Source organism: Gobius niger (genome assembly GCF_951799975.1).
Source record: "Gobius niger genome assembly, chromosome: 11".
Lineage (NCBI taxonomy): Eukaryota > Metazoa > Chordata > Actinopteri > Gobiiformes > Gobiidae > Gobius > Gobius niger.
The window spans coordinates 27,635,985-27,657,030 of NC_136862.1; the positions used below are offsets into that span (position 1 = coordinate 27,635,985).

General features: G+C 41.0%; 1 protein-coding gene across 2 annotated transcripts in view; it reads left to right on the top strand.

Moving 5' to 3' along the window:
- Positions 1-11,036, top strand: part of sgcd (sarcoglycan, delta (dystrophin-associated glycoprotein)) — a 426,694-nt gene extending 415,658 nt beyond the window's left edge. For both annotated transcript variants that reach the window (XM_079565997.1, XM_079565996.1), the window contains one exon: positions 10,798-11,036. In XM_079565997.1, coding sequence (XP_079422123.1) covers positions 10,798-10,983 — 186 coding nt within the window. In that variant the 3' untranslated portion in view covers positions 10,984-11,036. The remainder of the gene's footprint in view (positions 1-10,797) is intronic.
- The last annotated feature ends 10,010 nt before the right edge of the window (positions 11,037-21,046 follow it).

The following is a 21,046-nucleotide window of genomic DNA, read 5'->3' on the forward strand; positions in this document are numbered from 1 at the left end:
GGAAAAACTTTGTTTATGTCTCAACTGGGTGTCGATTTGGATTTCCCAAATCAATTCCATTCTCTTCACAAGGACCCGATTCGTCACGATTTAATTTGATTGATTTTCGATTCAGTTAAGGATATCACACGGCACCAATTTTACAGGGATATGGAAGACATTCTCCGAAGAGCAAATGCTGCAAATAGTAGAAACTACGATTGCACAACAACATATTTTGTTTTAAATGTGTTATTTTTTAAATCCTACGCCAGCGGTGACCCACGGTAAATTCAAAGATAAACTCAAGCACAATTCAGTAAATCTGTCAAACTTGGTGTAGATAAACGTTAAAAAACAATGAACTGGTTGCAGCCTCTTTACTCGAAATGGCCGTGATACTTATTCCGCACTCTCTGTCCATCTGCTTCATTCGCTTCGACCTTCTCCAGCGTCCGTATCTCAAAGTCACAAAAGCCAAAGAGGAAATTGCTTTCATTCTCGGCGATGAACTGTCATCTCCTGGTTTTTAAACAATAACGGGGACGGCCATGACCCAATTCAACACGGACTGAACTCAAACATTACCGTCAATTTGGGCGACTGCCGACACTTAAAATCTTTATCTCGTTTTATTTACCGACCGCACAGGGGTCAGAACATCTTTTTCGATCTCCAAAACTATTTTCCCATTACAGTCTGTCCACAAAGCTGATAACATCTCCGGTTGTATTCACTGGGAAAACTTTCTGGAAATTAACTTTTCTTGTCCCAGAGCCACGCCGCCTGCTCGCTCTCATATTTATGTTGTCCAAACTGAGATTTTTTTCTTTCTTTTTTTTTCTTTCTTTATGGCGGAACCCAGTCCAAACAATAGCTCCCTTCCTCCCGGGCCAACACGGCAGACATTTTGTTGTGTTGGCAGAAAGAAGGCAGAGGAGACGATTGGTCTCTTTCCATCTTCTGCACCTTCCTTTTTGGTGTTTGGAGTCTAGGCTTTGATAGATTCCTCGCTGCCTACGGTCTAGTCAGTCATTGTGCCAGCAGTTTGTCAACTGCTGGCTTTGAAGGACAACTATGGGATGATAATGACATTTTCTCCCACAATTATCTTGGTGAAAACAATTTGATTTGTCCTATGTTGCGATACAGTTTTATCAGGATAGACATGAAACCATTGCACTGAATTCCCTTTCTTTGATTTACCTCGTCCCAGCAGTGTTGTTTTCTTCAACAGATTGTAACGATATTGCTACGTTGATGCACCTTTTTTTAAAATGACGATGTACGTAACGATGACGGGCTTAAAATAGCTGATGGGGGACTGAAACATGACGAAATCTTTATGAGTTCATGTAAATGAGACGAGATGAAAATGGGAGAAAGTGGTTCGTCAGACCGTTCACAAACAGAGCTTGTGCACGGAGCAGGAGAACACACTCGGTACACGGGACAGAGAGCACCGTCGTCAGCTCAGTGGACTCACATGCTGCAGGCTGCGCCCCTCTCTCCCTCTCTCCTAGAGGTTAGATCGGGCCCAAAAAAACAAGCCGACCTGAGCCCACGGACCTAAAGCCCGACCCAGCCCAAGCAAATAACTCATTGACTGCCAACCATTTTCAAGAGAGCTTCCCACAGCCAGAGGGTTTTCAGGATTTTTACTGTTTTTTCAAGACCACAGAAAATGTACGTCTAGGTCTATGTCAACACAAAAAAGAAAGATTAGACTCTCTTCTTTCATCTAAAAAAAAGTTTGTTTGTACCTCTTTCCATTCTTTAGTAACTGTCCATAGAAAATAGGTGAAATAACCCAAAATGCTGTTTTCTGACCAAAAAGCTGTGACTGTGATTGCATCCAAAGAGCAATGCTGTCACCTAGTGACTCAATAAAAGAACAACAACTAAGATTTTAACAACAGACATGCTCAAGGCTTTGCTGCAGTCATTCCCATTGAAAAACCTAATTGACGTCTAGAGACGTCATTGGCAGTCAATAAGTTATCTTGAATTGTCGGCCCAAACCCGAAACAAACCTGACGTAAATAATAATTTATTTAAGGCTCGGATAGAAGCATCTGCAGCAGCACCGTGTTTGCGAGGTACTCGGCTTCGCGCACGGAATACGTGCATGCAGCAGTAGCGCACATACCTGGGTAGGGCAGAGATGTAAGCGGCGCGGAGAAGGTTATGTGCCAGCTCAATGTCTCTGTCTCCTCTTTACCCTCTCCTCTTTTCCATCTCTCTCTCCTCTTCCTCCGCCTCGTTGTTCATAAACATCACGCTGCCTTTACAAAAGCTTCTTCTTACGCAGCAACAGGAACCAAACTGCTTATTTATCCACTGAAAAGGAAACGCTGTCCTGAGAGAAAGAGTGAAGAGTGATGTTCTCTGCGTGGCGCCCGTATAAAAGCCTGACCATGCTGCTTAAACGTGACAACACAGCAGCACATGCGCCCGCCCCCCGCACCTGCACCACCTCCCCCCGGACTCCTCTATTTTATATTGCGTATTGCCACATTTTTTATATATAGTCTATGCCTATAGCATTGATTTATATTAGAGATTATAATGACATTAATAAAAAATGAAAAAAAGAAATAACTTGAAGCCCGACCCGACCCAAAACCGACTGTCATGTGTGAAATCTCGGCCATGCCCGAATGTTGGGCCGGGCTCGGGCTCAGGCCTAAAATCTAACCTCCACTCTCTCCCCTTAGCGCTACAGTCAGTGTACGTCCTCCATGGAGCGCGTCTGATGAAGAGCTTTTGAAACAAATGAAACTCTATTCGATAACATACAGGACGAGCGTTTTGGTCGATCTTTAGTTACTTTATTGTCACTTTTTTATTTTTTTCAAGAAGCTTTTATATTTGGGTTAAGCCAAACTGGAGAAAACCCGGTCAGCTCAGGTGGGGGCTAAAGGAACAGGCCACCGTTTTTCCAGACTAAGATATGCCCGTAGAAGAGCTTGGTCACTTCTAACTTCACTGTATATACACAATATAGAGAGGCCAACTGCTAACAACATCTTTGGTCGTTTTGTGTGACTGAGCGCACGCACAAAGACCAGACAGGTACGCATCAACTCGTCTAAGCTCAGGTAAGAACATATCTCAGTATGGAAAAAACGCTGACCTATTCCTTGAACCTCTTAACTCCCACCTGAACCGAGAGGATTTTTTTCCATCATTTTTTTGTTGGGTATTCAACACATTTTTGCCACTTTTTCATCCATTTTTTGTCACTTTTTTGTCAATGTTTTCTCACTTTTTTGTCACATTTCCATCATTGTTTTCGTCTCAGTCTTGTTGCTATTTTCACAGCTTTTTTCCAGAAGCTTTTGGACTGGGGTAAAGCCAAACTGGAGAAAATGTGCTCGGTTCAGGTGGGAGTTAAGGGTTTAAGAGAATACTGTAAATACATGCAGATAAAAAATGTCCAAGCGATGATCAGAGGACGAGGAGAGCGGACGCTTTTGGGAAAAGTCACAATGACTCTTCTGCCAGAGCCTATTGTGGTGTAATCTGTTTGTGAAAAGCCAATGTATATGAATACAAGAGCTTATTATTGTTTATTATTAAAAGGTTAGTACAGCCTGTCAACCCTCATCCCTTATTTAGATTGATTTGTTGAAAGACTAATACTTCATTTAAAAAAGCACATTATCCCAGTGCAGTGCAACCTGGGTTACCTCCACAAGCAGTCTACGATCAAGCCCATGAACCAAACAAGAAGTCAGGCACTGGCCAGGGAAAATAATCCGGTGAATTTCAGAATAAAAGCAGCTACAAACGTTATGTTCAAGATTATCCTGCAAAACCATTCTGATAAAAGTTAAGAAAAGGATTGTCCAATAAAAAATATTGATTGAAAACAATCTGCAGCTCACTGGACCAGAGGGGAGAATTATTGAAAACACTGCTGTAGTATTTAGTAACTGCAAAATAATGTGAGATACTCTGATACAAAATGAACTTTCACAAACTTCTTCCTTGGCCTGTCTCCTCAGTTCACCCTTTAACTCCTCCATCTCTGATTGGTCACACGTCGTTTCAAACCCATCGCGCTCTTCGTCGCCGATAAAGGGATTTTCTTCTGTACGTCTGAAGTCAGATCAGGTCACATCAACTAACAGAGGATTAACAAGTCACAAGTGTCTAAAAGTTTCCACAGAATCTCACACAGGCATTAAGGGGTGAGGGAAAGTATCACGAGGAATCGGCTTTTTAGAGCTCGAGAGGCAGCGGAGGTTTGTTTAGGAGGGGAGCGAAGGGAGAAGAAACTGAAAGGGTCATTTATAGGGATCTTGTGTTTTAGATTACTATAGCATTTTCTAACAAATCAAATGCAAGATAGTGAACAAGCGTTTGAAATGATCATCAAATAACAGAAAAGGCAAAACTACTCCAAAGAGGATGACCTCACAGTCAGGATAGGCCTGAAAAAGTAAAGCTAATCAAATGGAAATAGCAACACACTACTCGTTGGTCTCATTCTAAAACGTGCTAAGCTTGTAGAGTTTACACCTCTACAAACATGCTCTGAAAATGCAGTACATGATTCTTGTAAACTTTTTCTACACTTGAAAGTTTAAAGTGTGCACATTGAACTACAATGTATTATTGGGAACATAAATGTTGTCCTTGTCTTTCATAAAAGCTAATTAGCTATATTCCAATGTATCTTTATGAGCCATAATGAGAATGTTAATTAAATAGTGATTGGGTCTGCTGTTTTTTCTGATAATACTAATAATGTGTCACCAAGTTTCTCAAAGAGCCATGTTGTCATTATTCATTCACTCCATACTTGGTGGTGGCAAGCTACTACTGTAGCCACAGCTGCCCTGGGGTAGACTGACGAAAACGAGGCAACCAGTTGCGTCATCGGCCTCTCCGACCACCACTCACTCACTCACTCACTCACTCACTCACTCACTCACTCACTCACTCACTCACTCGACCCAATAACCCACCCACCCAAACCCACCTGCCCACAAAAGCCTCATATATTAAACAGGGGAAAGGGGGGAATAATTAACAAAATAAATAGTAATAACAAAAAAACAAACAAAACAAAACAAAAATTGTTACATGCATTTATCTTCAAGTGTTATGCTTTTCATTTTATACAAAGGACCGACAATATTACATATTAAAAATTGGATTTAAAAAATAAAAAAACATCAGAATTGAGCATTAAGCCCTGCAGTCTTGCATGTAGCCCAGTCAGAATTACACCCAAAATGACTGGTCCTTCGAGCTGGATTTAAGCTGGATGGGGAAACTGGAGCACCCAGAGGAAACCAGTGCAGACACAGGGAGAATACGCCCCCCCCCCCCCCCCCCTCCTGGGAACTTTTGTCTTGTGAAGCACAAGCGCTAACCGCTGCACCACGGTGTTGCTCAAACATTAGACATTTTCCAGGCAAAAAAGTAATAGTACAGGACCAGTACAGGACCAGAAGACACTTCTCACAAATGTTGGCGCTTGTATCACATCAAATACACCACATCAATAAAAAGTTGCCGAATTGAATTGGTGGACTTCATAAATGTTACGTGAAATTGAATTGGAGCTTCTGAGTTCATCAGAGCAGATAATGCCCATTTGCCGTCTGTTTCTTCCTCTCGATTGACTCCAGACCTTTGCTCCTCCGTCATCACAGAAAGAGTGTGGCCATTAGCCGCCAGCCGAGCGTGGCCTGATGCAGAAATCACTTCAGCCCCGGCACACTCATGTTAACATGCTTAACAAAGAACTGGGCTGGGCTTAACCTAATACTTGTAACGTTCTTTGGTAAATTCAGTCTTTGTGAGTTTTACTGTTGAACCACCAACCACCATAAAAAAGGAAAACTCAAAAAGTGTCTGTGCTGCTAAAGTAAAGTGTGATTAATATTGTTTATCGCACCAATACCACTTTTTCTAAAACCGGGTACGAGTACTTTGATTTAAGTACTTGCCGATACCGAATACCGAATACCGATATGAGTACAAGGCATTTTCTTCAACAGACTTTTTGAAGTGAAAAGACGGTTTATAGACTGACACAGCAGATTGGTTAGTATTTAGTTAATTTACTCATTTACATTTCCTTGAGCAAAGTGGGCATCACTTTTAAGAGAAGTCATATCAGAATTGAACAGATGCCTTTTTATTATTATTATTTTTTTCATTCAATTTAATTTTTAATTTTTATTGCACTGTCCATCATAGCCCCACGGAAGTCCTCTGCCTCCGTGGGGCTGATGCGAGGAGATAGTCGCAGCCCAGAGAGAGAGAGAGAGCCTCTCTGCCTCAAGCACAGGCATTCCTCAATGCCTGTGCTTTGTTCATTTACAGTATGTATTTTTTATTTAACAATAGTATTGAGATGGTTGCTTGTTACTACAGCTAAATGGTCTCTTTTCGCCTTTACTTTGTGAATTTTCTCGTGAGTTTAGAGCAACTTAGCCAACAGCATTTTGATACTTTTGCTGAAGCTAATTTTCGCTCAGTGTGGACATGCTCTATCTCTTTCATTTGGATTTTCTCAGTACTTCTTAGTTGCTGGGTTAGTCTTTCAGATGAATAAGCCCCTGGGCATAAAACGGCGTAAGAATCGCCAGAAATGTTAGCAGCTAGTTAGCAACATTAGCCTGTATGTTGTAAACACTGCAGACTCCACGCTGCAGCACTAACAACATTTAGCTCTGGTTAAATCCAGCTCAGACTCTGATTTAGGGAGTGTCGTCTGTAATATAGTCAGCTCTATGTGGAATGTTGTATTTCCACTTTTGAATTCTCCAGTTTGTTGCTATTTTCTCTCCTCAGAGGAGAGCTGCGTCCTGTAGGAGCGCAGGCGTCAAGCGGTATCGGTTTCTGGTATCGGGACCTCATTAATGAGTATGAGTATGAGTACAAGCATGTGGTTACGGCCCGATACCCGATACAGGTATCGGTATCGGTGCATCCCTAATTGATACTTTACGTTTTATAGATTGAAATGATGTCTCTGTCTCTAAGGATGAAATAGTAACAATGAAACACAGGTGCTGGTGCTGGTGAAGATCTTGCCTGGGGCTCCCCCTGCTGGGAGCTATTGGAATAACTTATTAAAAAACAAAGTCCACTATGAATTCACAGGCAGATCAGTTCAGAACTGATACAATGGTGGATTATAGTAATGTGGAGGACAGTTTTTTTGGGTTTGAACAATGACGCAATTGTATCTCACAGGTCTCATCAGGTAGCTTGTTATTTGTTTTGCTTTTTTTATTTTTTTATTTATTTGAAAAGGAGGGACAATACATATTAATGAACATTTTTACAAATGTAAATATGCCAGATTATAGCCTTAGGCTAATTTCCATCTGCAGACCCCCTGGCAGGTTGATGTTACACACGAGTTAGTAAAAACATACAGAGACACGATATACAGACTATGTACAGACTATGTACAGACTATATACAGATTATATACAGACTATGTACAGACAGGAATGAGAACAGTGATCACATCATGTTAAAACAAATAACAATAACAAGAGTGGACAACAGAGAAGAATATAGAAAATAGTAAATGCATCGACTGTATTGCACAAACCTCAATAATGCACATGCCCTGACAGACCTGATATTGCACTGACCCATATTGCACCATTCTGTATTGCACTGACCCGCATTACACTGACCCCTATTGCCAACCCATGTTATGGGACTCTTATTGCACAACCCGTATTACACTGATAATTGTATCTCTTTTTTTTATAATGCACTATCATGATTAACTAAACGTTTTGTTTTTGTTTTTTGCCAGAGTGTGATTATTTCAGTGATAGTCAAATGCCATTTTTGTTGTATGAAATCTGACCGCCAAAAAAGCAGATTCTTGCAAAGGTTGTTCCTAGTTTACTTCAACCAATCCAATCCAGATGACTACCTACAAAATACACTTTGCGACAGTGTAAAAACCCTGGATGAGCAGACCAAGACTTTCGCACAAACATTGTTATGGACATTAAAAGTTGCAGTGCAGTTCTGAAAATGTTAAATTGCAAAGACCGTAAAAAAAAAAAGAGAACAGGAAAGGCCTCGGGGCAGTCCCCTGTGGAGCCCCTTTGTTTCTAATCACAATCACACGTTCGGGCACAGTTTACCAGCCCGTGTTGTCTCTCTGTCCTCTGCTGTTTTATGGTTCGCCTCACAGTTTCACACTCCGTCTCATCGCGTTTAAAGCCCTCTGCACCACAGGGTTTTGGAGGTTTTTTCGAGGAACTCATCCGAGACCCGTTTCAAACCTGTTCCGGGTCATTTGCGCTGTGTCCTCTCGGGGCGTCCCCATAATGGCCTGTGTTACCGCTTATTCTTTCTTTTTCCCACCTCTGATAGGCTGGTCCTCTGCCTCCGTGGGGCTGATGCGAGGAGATAGTCGCAGCCCAGAGAGAGAGAGAGAGAGAGCTCAGAGCTGGGATCAGGGGGAGGCAGTTTGGTCCTCCGTCTGATAGCTCGGTGTGGGAGGTGAAATAATCTTGGGTTTATTGAGCACAGGCCAAGCTGTGAACAAGTCTTACTCCTTGTGTGCTCACCCTTTTCCGTCAAGAGGCTGTGGTAAATATTAAAGTCACTGCAGTCACGGGATGCCTCTATGAATATGGCGTAAGTGGTGGTTGTTTGAGAGGCTATAGGGCGAAGGGTGGGCCATATGACCATATTAGGACTGTCGATCTGACATTTGTGTGAGATGGTTTTATCACTTCTGCAGTTTGCTCTTTTCCTGCTTCGGTCTGGGAGGGAAACCCAAGCCTCGGTCTTTCTGCATACACGATTATGTGATTTTATAATTCAATAATGGTGCTATTCTATTTTGGCCATATCGCCCACGCCTACTGTAGGCGCAGATCGATAGCCAGGCATTCATCAGTCAGACCCAGGACAGCAGTAGTTTGCCACCAGTGACAACAGAGGGTGAATGAATAATGCATCATATTATCGAGTGACTTTGAGCGTCTGGAAAATCGCTGCGTAATATTGCACTGTAGTGAGAGCAGTCGTATTACTAGAAGCCGACATAGTAGAAGTAGAAGGGTTCAATTAAATGTTCAAGGCAGGCGCAAAGTGAGCCGGAGACTTGTGACCTGTTCATTGTCTTGATTTCAAGGAAATAGTCATAAAATGTGTTTTTAAAGAAAAGCTTTTAGAGTTGCCACTTACTGCTGCCGTGCCCTTCAGGTAGTGGTGTATGAAAATAATCTGATGCTTTTATTGTAAAGCTCAGTGTTCTGTTCTCACAACACTTGACTTTGTATCGTTAGACAGTCAGCGCACCAAACAAAGAAACTTTGCCCACAAGGTTTTCTTCCTGTACTGTAGATCTTTTGTGAGTGGGTTAATGTAACAGACAGAAAAAAGAAATTAATATGTATGTTGTAGGGGTGGGACTTTAACGCGTCAATTTCAATTAATTAATTACAAGATTTTAACGCGGAACCTTTCTTTTTGCGTGTTTCTGGTACGCCCGTATATCTGACACACATACGCCCACAACAGCAATGGACGGAGACGCTTCACCCGGCCCGTTGTGTGTAGTTTGTGCAAAAAAGAGTTCACCTTCCACCGAAGTTACTTAAGTCTAAAATGCCATCTCAAAGTAAAACATGTTGGACCAACACAGAGACGCCCTCGATGCTAATGTTAGCATTAGCCTCAAACACAGAGACGTCCTCGATGCTAATGTTAGCATTAGCCTCAAACACAGAGACGCCCTCGATGCTAATGTTAGCGTTCAGCCTCAAACAAACGCTCCAGCCAGCCCACTCTGAGCCACTATAACCCTAACCCTTGTCAGTATAAGAAATGGCTCTTTGATTTCGGTTTACAGCAATTATTAAACACGCCATTTTGCTTTGTTTATTTTTTACTTTTGTATAAATGTGGCATTATTATTACTGTTTCATTTACTCTACAAGTTACATGAGTGATCAGAGTTCCTAAAACACAAGCTAAAAAACTATAAATGCACTTTGCCTCTGTTACTTGAATAACTATACAGATTAACAATAATAAATACTTTTGTTGTTGAACTCATGTTTCTATCTAATTATTGAATAAATTAGGTTTAAAAAAAATGTTTTTGGTATTCGATTAAAATGCAATTAATTGCGATTAATTAATTACAGACCTGTAATTAACTCAATTAAAAAAATTTAATCGAGTCCCACCACTAGTATATTGTACATGTGATATGATAAACACAAGCCCCTGGCTTGTTACACATTCAAAACAAGAGGATCATCAATGAGATTATAAAATTACAGCTGTGACCCCCATTTTAATGTGTTGCACATTATAAAGACAAATATCTCCCAAGAATCAGTGTCTTTTTCAGACCTGACTTGCTGGTTTCTCTCAAGTCCCAGTGGTTCAAAATGGTTTCCTTTTGCCTGTTGCTTTGGGCCCAGACGGGCTGTTGCTTTTTAAGTGCCGAGTCATGCACGCCACAGCCATGTGATCGCTTTGGACCAATCATTGCAGCAGAAATCAGGGATAGGCCTAAAAAAGTAATTTTCTGGGTGAAAATCTATGATATGTAAGTATGATTATATAAATGATTGTACAAATAAAAATTGCACAAACTCCGTCCTTTGTTAAATTGTTGTAGGTGCCTTGGAAGTGAAAGTTTGTTTTTACATTGCACTTTTTAACTATAGGCCTGTAGCAGATGTGTTCGGTGGAGGTTAGGGTTGAGTGGAACGTTCACTGTGGGCACCTCCCTAATGGAACCGACTAAATAAAAGTTTTTGGAGTCATATATCTTTTTTCTCCTGTGTTTTGTAGATTTCTCTGGATGCCCACCGGATCCGCCTGATGCGTCTGCCGGAGGGGAAGGCCTCGGGCAGTTCCTCTTCATCAGGGACAAGACAAATGGTGTACGAGGTGTGCGTGTGTCCCAACGGGCGGCTGTTCCTGTCCCAGGCCGGAGTGGGCTCCACCTGCCAGATCAGCTCCAGCGTCTGCCTCTAGAACTCCCAAAACGTGGACGAGACAAACACAAACTGAAACAGGCAAAAAAAGAACTGGAACGCTGCCTCCGATAACGAGACGGTCACACGCAGGATATCACTACGCACTACAAACACGGAGATACATTTTTCACTGAAGCTGCCAACGGACGATATTTTGTGCCAATATTTAAATGAAGCTCACACGTTTTGTACTCGTAAAGCCTCTGAGAACAGCATTTAGGGGGAAAGGAATGGTGCATTTACAGCAAACTGAAGCCAATAGCTGCATCGGCCATAAATATTACATGAGTTTAAAGAGGAGGACTACAGCAGTGGCGGAGCACTGAATCATGATATGAGGTTATGCAGGATCTTAACGTTTACATTTGTAATCCTCGGCAACAGCAAAACAGTACAACACAATTTGTATCCATAGTGCCAATTTGAATCTTAAAGGGTGAATAAAATGCCATTTGCGCATGTTGGAGTTATCCATTAACCGTTCCTGCTTATACCATCTGCCTCCCTGGCCCTACGTAACAGAGAGAAAAAAGAAAAAAAGAAATGACGTTCAATTCTTTCAGAATTCTGTTGGCTGTTCGATGTATTTTTCCCATAGCCGTTAGCATTAGCCATCAGTCATCACAAATTAGGAAGGTTACAGATTTTTTTCAGCTGCTGTCAACCCATTAACCACATAAGCGTGATGTCAAAACTCGGAAAAAAAAATTCTGACAGTACAGACCTTGTCGGATACGCATCTAGTGGCCATTACACCTCCTCTTTTAAATACGTTTATGATGGAGAAAAAACATCGATGATATAAATATCATGAAACGGACATGCCGTAACTTGCCATATACGGTCTGATATAGGGATTGTCTTTACCATTCATTTGAATAGAGATAGACCTTAAAGATAGAAAGTATCTCACAAAGTATCTTACTTTGTTAGATACTTTGTCAGTTTTGAAAAACAGAACTAAATTAACATGAATGTAACTACATTTAATGTCAGATCTCACACTCCAAATAATTGTGAAATACACAAAACCATTCAAAATAATCAACTAAAAGACAATTTTGCACCAGCTTGGGGATAAAATAAAGTAATTAAAACAGATGAAATTACATTAAAATTTTAATTCAATTGAAATGATTTAATGAACAAATTAGTGTATATTGAAAAAAATGTAAGCTTATTCTTTTGCACTCTACTTTACACTTGACACAAACTCCTACTTGGTAAAGTAAATAAACAGCTGCTGTCGAACATACAAAATTTTAGAGAGATTGTTTTAACATTTCTTTTGTAAAGTTTCTGTCAAAGAAAACTTTATTATCGTTGTGCAAAGTCTGCTGTGGACACACCATTCCCTTGACATGTAACTAACTGCATTAATAGAAACAATTGTGGGAAATCGTAAGGACTTTATATGTTTATAAATTTCCTCCAACGCACCGCTCTCTCCCTGTTGGACACTTCAACACTTTTACAGATACATTTTAAACGATGAACATCCTGGATTTTACCACTTAAAGACTTCTTTATGGAGAATCGCTGGAGCTAGTCAGACCCTGTCCACTACTTAACATGTGCCACATCCACAGATTTTGTTTTATATTTGGTTTTCAATGCAGTTTCATGAAGTGAAGAAGTTTATTTAAAGAAATTGATTCATTTATTTATTGAGTGAAGTTGTTAAAAACATTTCTATTAATACAAATTTGTGTTTCTTTTTACATGATCTGGAAAGGACTGGGTTCTGTTAAAAGGTATTGCATTTAAAAAAGATAAAACTGGTACAAAAAATGTATTTTCTTAAGATACTTTGAGACGTTTTGATGCCAGGAGGGTTGTGAGATAGCTCTAAAGAAACTTTTACTTGCTCAAATGATCGTTTTTTCTCTTGAAATTGAAATTTAAAGATTCAATGTAACAAAGGTAATGCAACGAGTGTCATTCAGGCATCAATAATCCAAGGACTAGTACACAAAAATGAAAATGGTACCCGGCCCAATATCAATATCTGACCTGGTTTAATGGGTTTTGTGATCAAATTTCAGAGTGTGGTAAAAAGTAAAAGTAAACAAACTTTCTGAGTGTTTTGTTTGTTAAAATGAGAATATATTGTTTCAGTTTGAAGATTTTTAATCGGAAGAACTGTTTTTACATAATGAATTGAGATTTCTTTTGGAATTCAGACAGCACATCGTACATTTAATTTCACAAAAGTTATTTTGTTAAACTTTGTTCACAGCTAGAGGTGATGGTCTTTTCAAACATAACTGCTGTTGTGGCTAAAACTATAGGATTGTGCATTTGTTCTTTTACTGGTTGGAATTAGTCAGTCTTTAAGTTGACTTGAATGTGTTTCTTTTTGTTTTTAAAGTTTTTTTTTGCTGTGGCTGCTGTAAATGAGTTTATCATTTAAAGTGCATATGACTGGTTTTCATGTTTTTCTAGTTGTTACTAGGATAACCCCACTGTTACAGCTTTGTGCCAATTATGGGGCAAAAATTGCCTGCAAAAAACCCCTGCAAGATTTCCAACTTCGAGAAATCTCAATGTTCCATGGAAAGAACCAGAACATACTCATTTCACTCATGTGCAGGATGTTTTGTTGGAAAGCTAGCTATAGAAAGCTTACCTCTGCATGTGTCACTTCCTGTGCTCATTTCCAATGAGGAAGTAGGATACTAAACACATCACCAAAAAACATATAAATCTCAGCAATATTTTCCTCAAAATCTTGAATTCAATTTAATTACTAAATGGGTAATGGGTAGAAAACCAAAATCATGCAGGGGTTTGAATGACTTCGATTTATATATTAATGTGACCATAATATTTCAGCTCGTTTATGACATTTCTTCCTACAAGTTTTAAACTTATCTTGACTTGAAATCTGAAACAACATGTTCAAACAAGGCAGAAATATTTCCGGAACAGGTCAAACAATGTTATGTTAAAGCAGTACTAAGTAACTCTTCCCCCTAGAGGCCATAAGCGCAACTGCAGGTGTAGTAGCAAGTTACGATTTTTTAATTTATTAATTGTCTTGGAGAGTAAATACGACGCTGACAGGAAAGGCGAAGGGAGAGAGGGTTACTGTGCATCCAATTATACAATGGAAATATTTTTTTTCACTCAAACTTGGCTGTAAATACTGTTTAAAGTGACGTTAGCCCGCAGTTAGCTTTGCCCGTTAGAATGTAAGCTTCTTCTTCGTGATTACATTAGTGTGTATTGCTTTCTCCGCACCGGGGGCAGTCAAGTTGCAAACATGGTTTTCTGGCCAGAGACACCAGGGGGAGATGAAAGACCCTCCAATCATCCCATAAACACTTGTATTACCCCCACAGGGACTACGAAACGGATTTATTAAGGTAAATAAGTTACTTAGTACTGCTTTAATACACAACTATAGTTAAAACAACTTACTTAGATAACCGCTTCTTTGCAGAGGTCTCACCTTTCATATGCACTTTAACTTAGCGCATATCAACAACAGACCATATTAGGACGCCTATAAGTTCAGGCAACAAAATATGGCTGCCCTTTCCGTGGCATATTCACAACTTAATGACCATTTTATGTCTTGCTTTAAAATTTAATACAACCCCAAAATGTCTTGGAGCGACATATGCACTGGTAAACTGGACAAGTTCATGAGTCTTCTTAGAAAATAGAATTACTCAAAGTTTTTCTGACTGTAATTATGGCTGGATTTAGTGTTTGCGCTTTTGTTACCAAAAGAAAGAAAAATGCTCAAAATTATGCAAACCAATTTCTGCATTTATTTGACTTGATTGTAACATATTTATTTGATTTAGATCTAGCTTAAAGTTGGGGTATGTAGCATTCAAGCTAACTGTTTTGAAATGGTGTTGCCTTTCCCCATAACTGGGGTACCCCCCCTTACCCCCTGGGCATTCTGATTGGACGTTTGGCAGTGGGTGGGGCTTAGGGGAGGGACACTGCAGGCGGCGCCCAGGCGAGCCTCTGGAATGAGGTGAATAGCCTGGTCAGAATCACATATCAGAGATATCCATCTGAATGAACTTAAAAACGTCTCTCACCTGTACTTAATAGAGTTTAGTAGTTCACCAGTTGATTTGACAGAAGATGGTGCTGTTTCTCAATCTTTAGCATGAGTGCGAGTTATTTTTTAATATCATAATATGAAATTACATTTTTTCCTTACATTTATGTCTAAAATCTACAAGAAGTTTCAAATTGATCTCTCTCTCTCTCTCACCTGCATTGTCTCTCCTTAAGAACCACAAGGCAAGTTGTGCATTGTTTTCAAGTAAAGGATAAATCGACATTACAATTACATCCTACATACCCTATTTTAATTATTTTGTGTATGTGTGTGTGTGTGTGCCACAAAAAGACATAACCACTGCTCGTTTTGGTTTGACAATCGCTAAAATTGTTTGCGCATTGTTTTGGTTTCATTGTTTCGGGTGTGATTTTATTTCTGTGGCTTCAGTGCTTTAAATCTCAAACCACTGGGACTCTTACATAGCAAAATGGAGGACAACCCAAACCGGATGGAAATGACGGCTTTTGTTTTTTTAATTCATTTCCGAAAGGAGGGAATCAGCCTGTGCCTTACGACGATGCACTCGCAGCTAGAAGCACATCTCTCATCGGATCTACCACACTTTAGCCGGCCTTTTTTTTTTTTTTCAATGAAATCAAAAGAGGAGTCACCTGCAGGGTCGAAGGTCTGAACATTGGAGTTTTGTTTTATGGCTTGACATGAGTCTGTTGGCATTGACAGTGACTGGATCCTCTGGAGTTAAGGACTGGCTCCTGGTGACTGTCATTAATAAATAAGTGGATATTTTTAAACCCGGCTTATGTTACTGTCTTTATTTCTGAAGGTTCTCTGAAACAACACTGACAAGGTGTACGTGCAGATGAAAGCTCGAACGTGAAAGCGGGAACATCGGTATTTGTATGTGCAAAGAATAAGATATCAGTAATTCGCTCATTTGCACAGACTCTTTTTCCGAAAACGACAGACTGAATCATGACAACAAGCCTTTTATTGATTTGTGTTGCAAGCGCTGACTAGCTTAAGGGCAGAAGCCATTTCTAGATGGCCCATCTCCCCGTAGGAGACATCGAACGCATTGCTGTACACCTGGCAGTCACAGCACTCCGCGAATTGGATTGCTTGTACGCTCACCAAATTACATCACCTCCACGTGTCGGAGAAATCTCGAGATAATGTGACAGCTAAGTCGCGGTGACGTCTCTGAGATGTCTTCATAATTGCGGAGATGTCTCCGTGACTTCTCTGCAACGTCACTGTTACTTCTCCTTGGTATCCCACAGGTCTCTGAGACATTTCAGGGATATCACAGGAATGTCCGTGATGTCGCCAAAACTGCTTGAGCCCCGCGGAGACTTGAAAAGCATCTGCGCAGTCTCCACTGAAATCAAACCTGTTAGCTTTCATTGAGACTCCCTGGAAATTTGCCTTATCTCCAGGGGACTTCACGGACACATCTCTGTGACCAGCACCAAATGTATTTATTTATCGGCTTATTAGGTCGGGACAAGTTAATGAACAAGGCACACCGGATTGTAGCCATGGACTAATTTCCATCCATCATTTCACTCTCATACATCCTGGCCTATTGTACATGTTTTTAGTGGTAGGGGAAACTTTCACAGACACGGGGAGAACTTGCAAACTCCACACAGAAAAGCCCTGTCCCTGGTGGGAATAGAACCCGGACCTTCTAGCTGTGAAGCACGAGCACTAACCGCTGCGCTACCGTGCCTCATACAAAAGTGGCAGTAATTATAGCAATAGCAATGTTCACGTAACATCACAACATTTTAAAGGATCTATATCATGCTATTTTAGCCATTCCAAAGTTAAGTATAGGCATTTATATGAATGATTGTACCTCTACCGCTATTGAGCACTCATTTTTGTGATAAATATAAGTGTTTTTTGGAGGTATTTTTCAAACCCGGAAGACACAACGCTTCGATTCAGTTAACTCCGCCCCCTCTCTCCGCACATATAACTTTACCGTAATATAAATAAACAGCAATAAGTGAAGTTACTTCACGATGCAGTTATACGGAGTTGACATCTGCAACACAGCTTCATAAATGGCTAACACACAAGCTAATATGCTAACACACAAGCTAACCCGCGTTTGGATTGACTCACCGCTCTGGTCCATCGGTGTTTACATTATGGGACGTTGGTTATAAAAGTTAATCCACTTTGATTCTGGCGAAGGTTCACCAAACATCCATCAGAGACAGTCACAGAAAAACAATATTTTGGTGATAGTCGCCGAATCCCGGAGAGAAAAACAACTTCTGAGAGAGTGGCCTCTTCTTTAGGAAGGTTGAATCATAGACTGTATATAGTCCCGTCCTCGTAGCCAAACGCGCTTCTTTTTCTCCCTGACATGATCGTTAGGTAAGAATAAAGAACAGGTGTGTCCAGTTATAACGAGCTCCATCTTCACAGCTGCAGCGCAAACATGACGTCTGTTCAGACCTCAGGGATGTGTTTGTTTTGGCCTCTGCTGACCTGGAAGCACCTCGGCACATCCTTTCTTTTTTATTTTTATTTTCCTTTATCTATTTATTTCTTACAACAGAGATAATGAAAAGGGTGGTTCACAAATTAAAATCAGGCCGTAAGCATAGAATTAAGACATTACATTACAGACGTCGAGCACTTCCGTTCCGCTGTGACGACACAACTGAACACTCAGTCGTTCACCAGGAGAGGGCGGAGCCTCAGAGAGCAGGATTCAGGAGGATTACTGAGAGCTGCGTGAATGAAGCCAAAAACCACTCTGGGGGTGTTTTTGATAAGGAAATAGCATAACAACATGGCTAAAAGCTCCAAAAAGTCGATTTTGCATGATATAGGACCTTTAAAGAGTCCTATATCTGTATTGGCCTATGGCAACTATGGTAGCTATGGTAGCTGTCAAAATGCAGATTTTTTTGTCTTGGTTTTTGGCTGATATGTCTGTATTACTGGGACAATACACATGAAACAAAAGTGGGCACAACGTTCAGTGTCTTCTCTGTCAGCATGAATGAACTAAGGTCCAATTATTTTCTCATAAAGGAGTCCAAAAGTGGAGTGAGATGAAAGGACTTTCAGCCATAAGACGAATGTGCCAGGTTTGAGAATCCAATCACTTCCAAATAATGATTAATTTCAAGATTTATCATTTCACCTTTTGGAGATTTCTTTTAAAAACTGTGTCTCGCCTATAGAGTTGTCTTGTATTAATCAAAACCCCCTGATCTTCACAGACATCTCCACTTTATCCAAACTTTCCTCCTATAGTTTTAGACCCTGTGTTTCCCTCGTTCCTTTGACAAAATGTAAACAACAGATAAACACAGACCGGAGCTTGTTAGCACTTCACTGTAAAGAAACCGGCTCAGTCTTCTGCCCCAATCATCCAAGGAACATCAATAGGCTGTTCTCACAAGAAAACACAAGGAATTGCTTAGTTTTGCGAGAAATACTGCTGCTCTACAGTTTACTATATTTACATTCAAATGCAATCTGCGGGGCATGAGGAACCTTATGAAGAAAACAATCAGCACATACTCACAAACACACTGATTCACAAACCCTGAACACATTCTGCATACTGTAGAGTTCCCTTTGATTATTCTAGTCATTAGTCTTGTCCGAATGAGCTAAAAATCCTTTAAAGAGGGGGTATAATGCAAAATCGACTTTTTCAAGCTTTACATCATGTTATTATGTCACTCCCTCATTAAAAAACATGCCTGAAGTGTTGCCTTTGCACATTCATGTCTTTTTGTAGCCTGGCTAACGCCAGACTAAAATCACAAGTGATATTTAGTCTGGGGACCACCAATTCATTTTCTCGTAGGAGAGGTGTGGTTTACGAGCGTCCATACTCGTTTATTGGGCGATACGAAAAAAAAAAAAAAAAAGTCTCATGCGTCTGCACGTAGCCCCAGCCAATCATATCATCGTATGAGATGACGTATGACGTACCCGCTGTAAACTTTTGAGCTAAATTATTTAGAACAAGGTCTAAAGCTTGATCAAAAAATACCATCGTGTTTGCTGCTGTCATGTTGGATCCGTAAATAAACTTTTTTTTTAATTATCCGTAAATAAACTACAAGCTTCCATATATCGAATAGCGCGTCATCGTCTTGCCGTCCCTCCTCGCTCTGTGATTGGTTCCCAAATCCACCGGAGATTTGGCCATGGTCCCCAGGTGTTATGATTTGGTTTGTGTGCTGTCCCCCTCCTTTTTGTTTTTGCAGCAGAGCAGTGTGTGGCAGGGGGTGTGGCTGACTCCTCCTGGTGCTGCAGACTGGACACCTGCACGTCATTACCTAATCAACCACAGTATGAAGGCCTGGATGTCTCAGCACCACACTGCCAGATAATTCCGTCCTGTTCGGTAGCGTTACTGAGCTCCTTGTCTTGGAAGTACTTTGTGTTTTTACTTACCTGGATTATGCTTACCTGCTGTGTCCTCTAGTGATGGGTAGATGAGGCCTCGTGAAGCGTTTCGGCACATCCGCCAAACTGTATTGATGCTGTGCCGGTACAGTGTCGCTGTGTTGCTCTATATTGACACCTGGTGGATCTTATACAACATTGCATGCAACTTAGTTGAGACTCACAAAACACATTGATTCAATGTTGCTGTATTTCCTATTGTATTATATTACATGTTATGTGAAAATTAAAGTGAAAGTAGTGAATGTGATTGACCAATTTAAATGTCTTTTTATTTTATTTTTTATTTAAAAAAAAAACATGTGTCCAATTTTTTGGCATCCGGTCTTTTGCGTCTTGTTGACACTTTTACCCCAGGGTGCAGATGAAGCTGGGGTATAGGCGCAGATTTATGTTCTTCCCAGTGGGTGCCCACAAAATAAAAAAATAAAAAAGCGAAGACCGGGATTCGAACTGACAGCATGATTCTATAGAGCTTGGCCATATTACTCCGACGCTCTACCCACAGAGCTAAACAAGCAACACCAAAAGGCACCGCCCTAAACCGGTCATGGAGTCAGCTGTTGCACTGACAGCGATTCATCCCATTGACACTTGCAGATGCGGTACATTTTAAACACAGTTTGGTGCGTCGGTGACGAGCGACACAGCAGCAGTATCGGTCACGCGGCTTTTTCTTAAAGTGACACGCGCGTCGATACGGGGCTTCGCTCTATGAGCTCGACACATGCGCCGGTGCGTCTGTGTTGCTGGACCCATCACTAGTGTCCTCATCTGTACAGATTCTCCTGGTGTCTTGTTCCTGGTGACCTGTTCCTCGTCGGCCAGCTCCCTGCCTCCACTGCCTGCCACGATCCGTTTGTAAAATAAACTGTGTAACTTGCCTCCTGCTTCTGTCCTCTGCTTTGGGGTTCCTTAGTTAAACCTAACAGAATTATCTGGCCACAATGAACCCCGCAGAGACAGAAAAAATCAAGCAGGCCCTGGCAGAGACTGAAAAATTCCAACGCGCTGTTGTTTCACAAGGAGTGCTTGTTGGGCAGCATGGCGTCGCCCTTCAGGAAGTTATGTCAACTCTACAGGAACTCACTACGGGAATGCATCAGCTCGGTGGTCGTCTGAATGAAGTAGCTGCTCATCTTTCCTCGCTTCAGCCTCTCAACCAGGCACAATCTCCAGACTCTGACCAAGCGGCGGATCCAAATCTCCAGGTCCCAGCTCCCACCGGTCCCCTGACATCTCAGCCTCGTGAGCCTTTCATACCCACACCTAGCAGGTACTCAGGAGAGATAGGGATGTGTAAGCAGTTCCTACATCAATGCTTGTTAGTGTTTGAACAGCAGCCACTCACCTACTCCTCAGATAGATCTAAAGTAGCTTTTATAATGAGTCTACTTTCTGGGAAGGCATCCGCTTGGGCTGTAGCATTATCTAACAGTGACTCTCCAGTTTGTTACGCACTCAAGTCATTTACATCTGAAATGCAAAGAGTATTCGATCACCCACTGCAGGGTAAGGAGGCTAGTAGTCGTTTGCTCTCTTTACGTCAGGGCTCTGG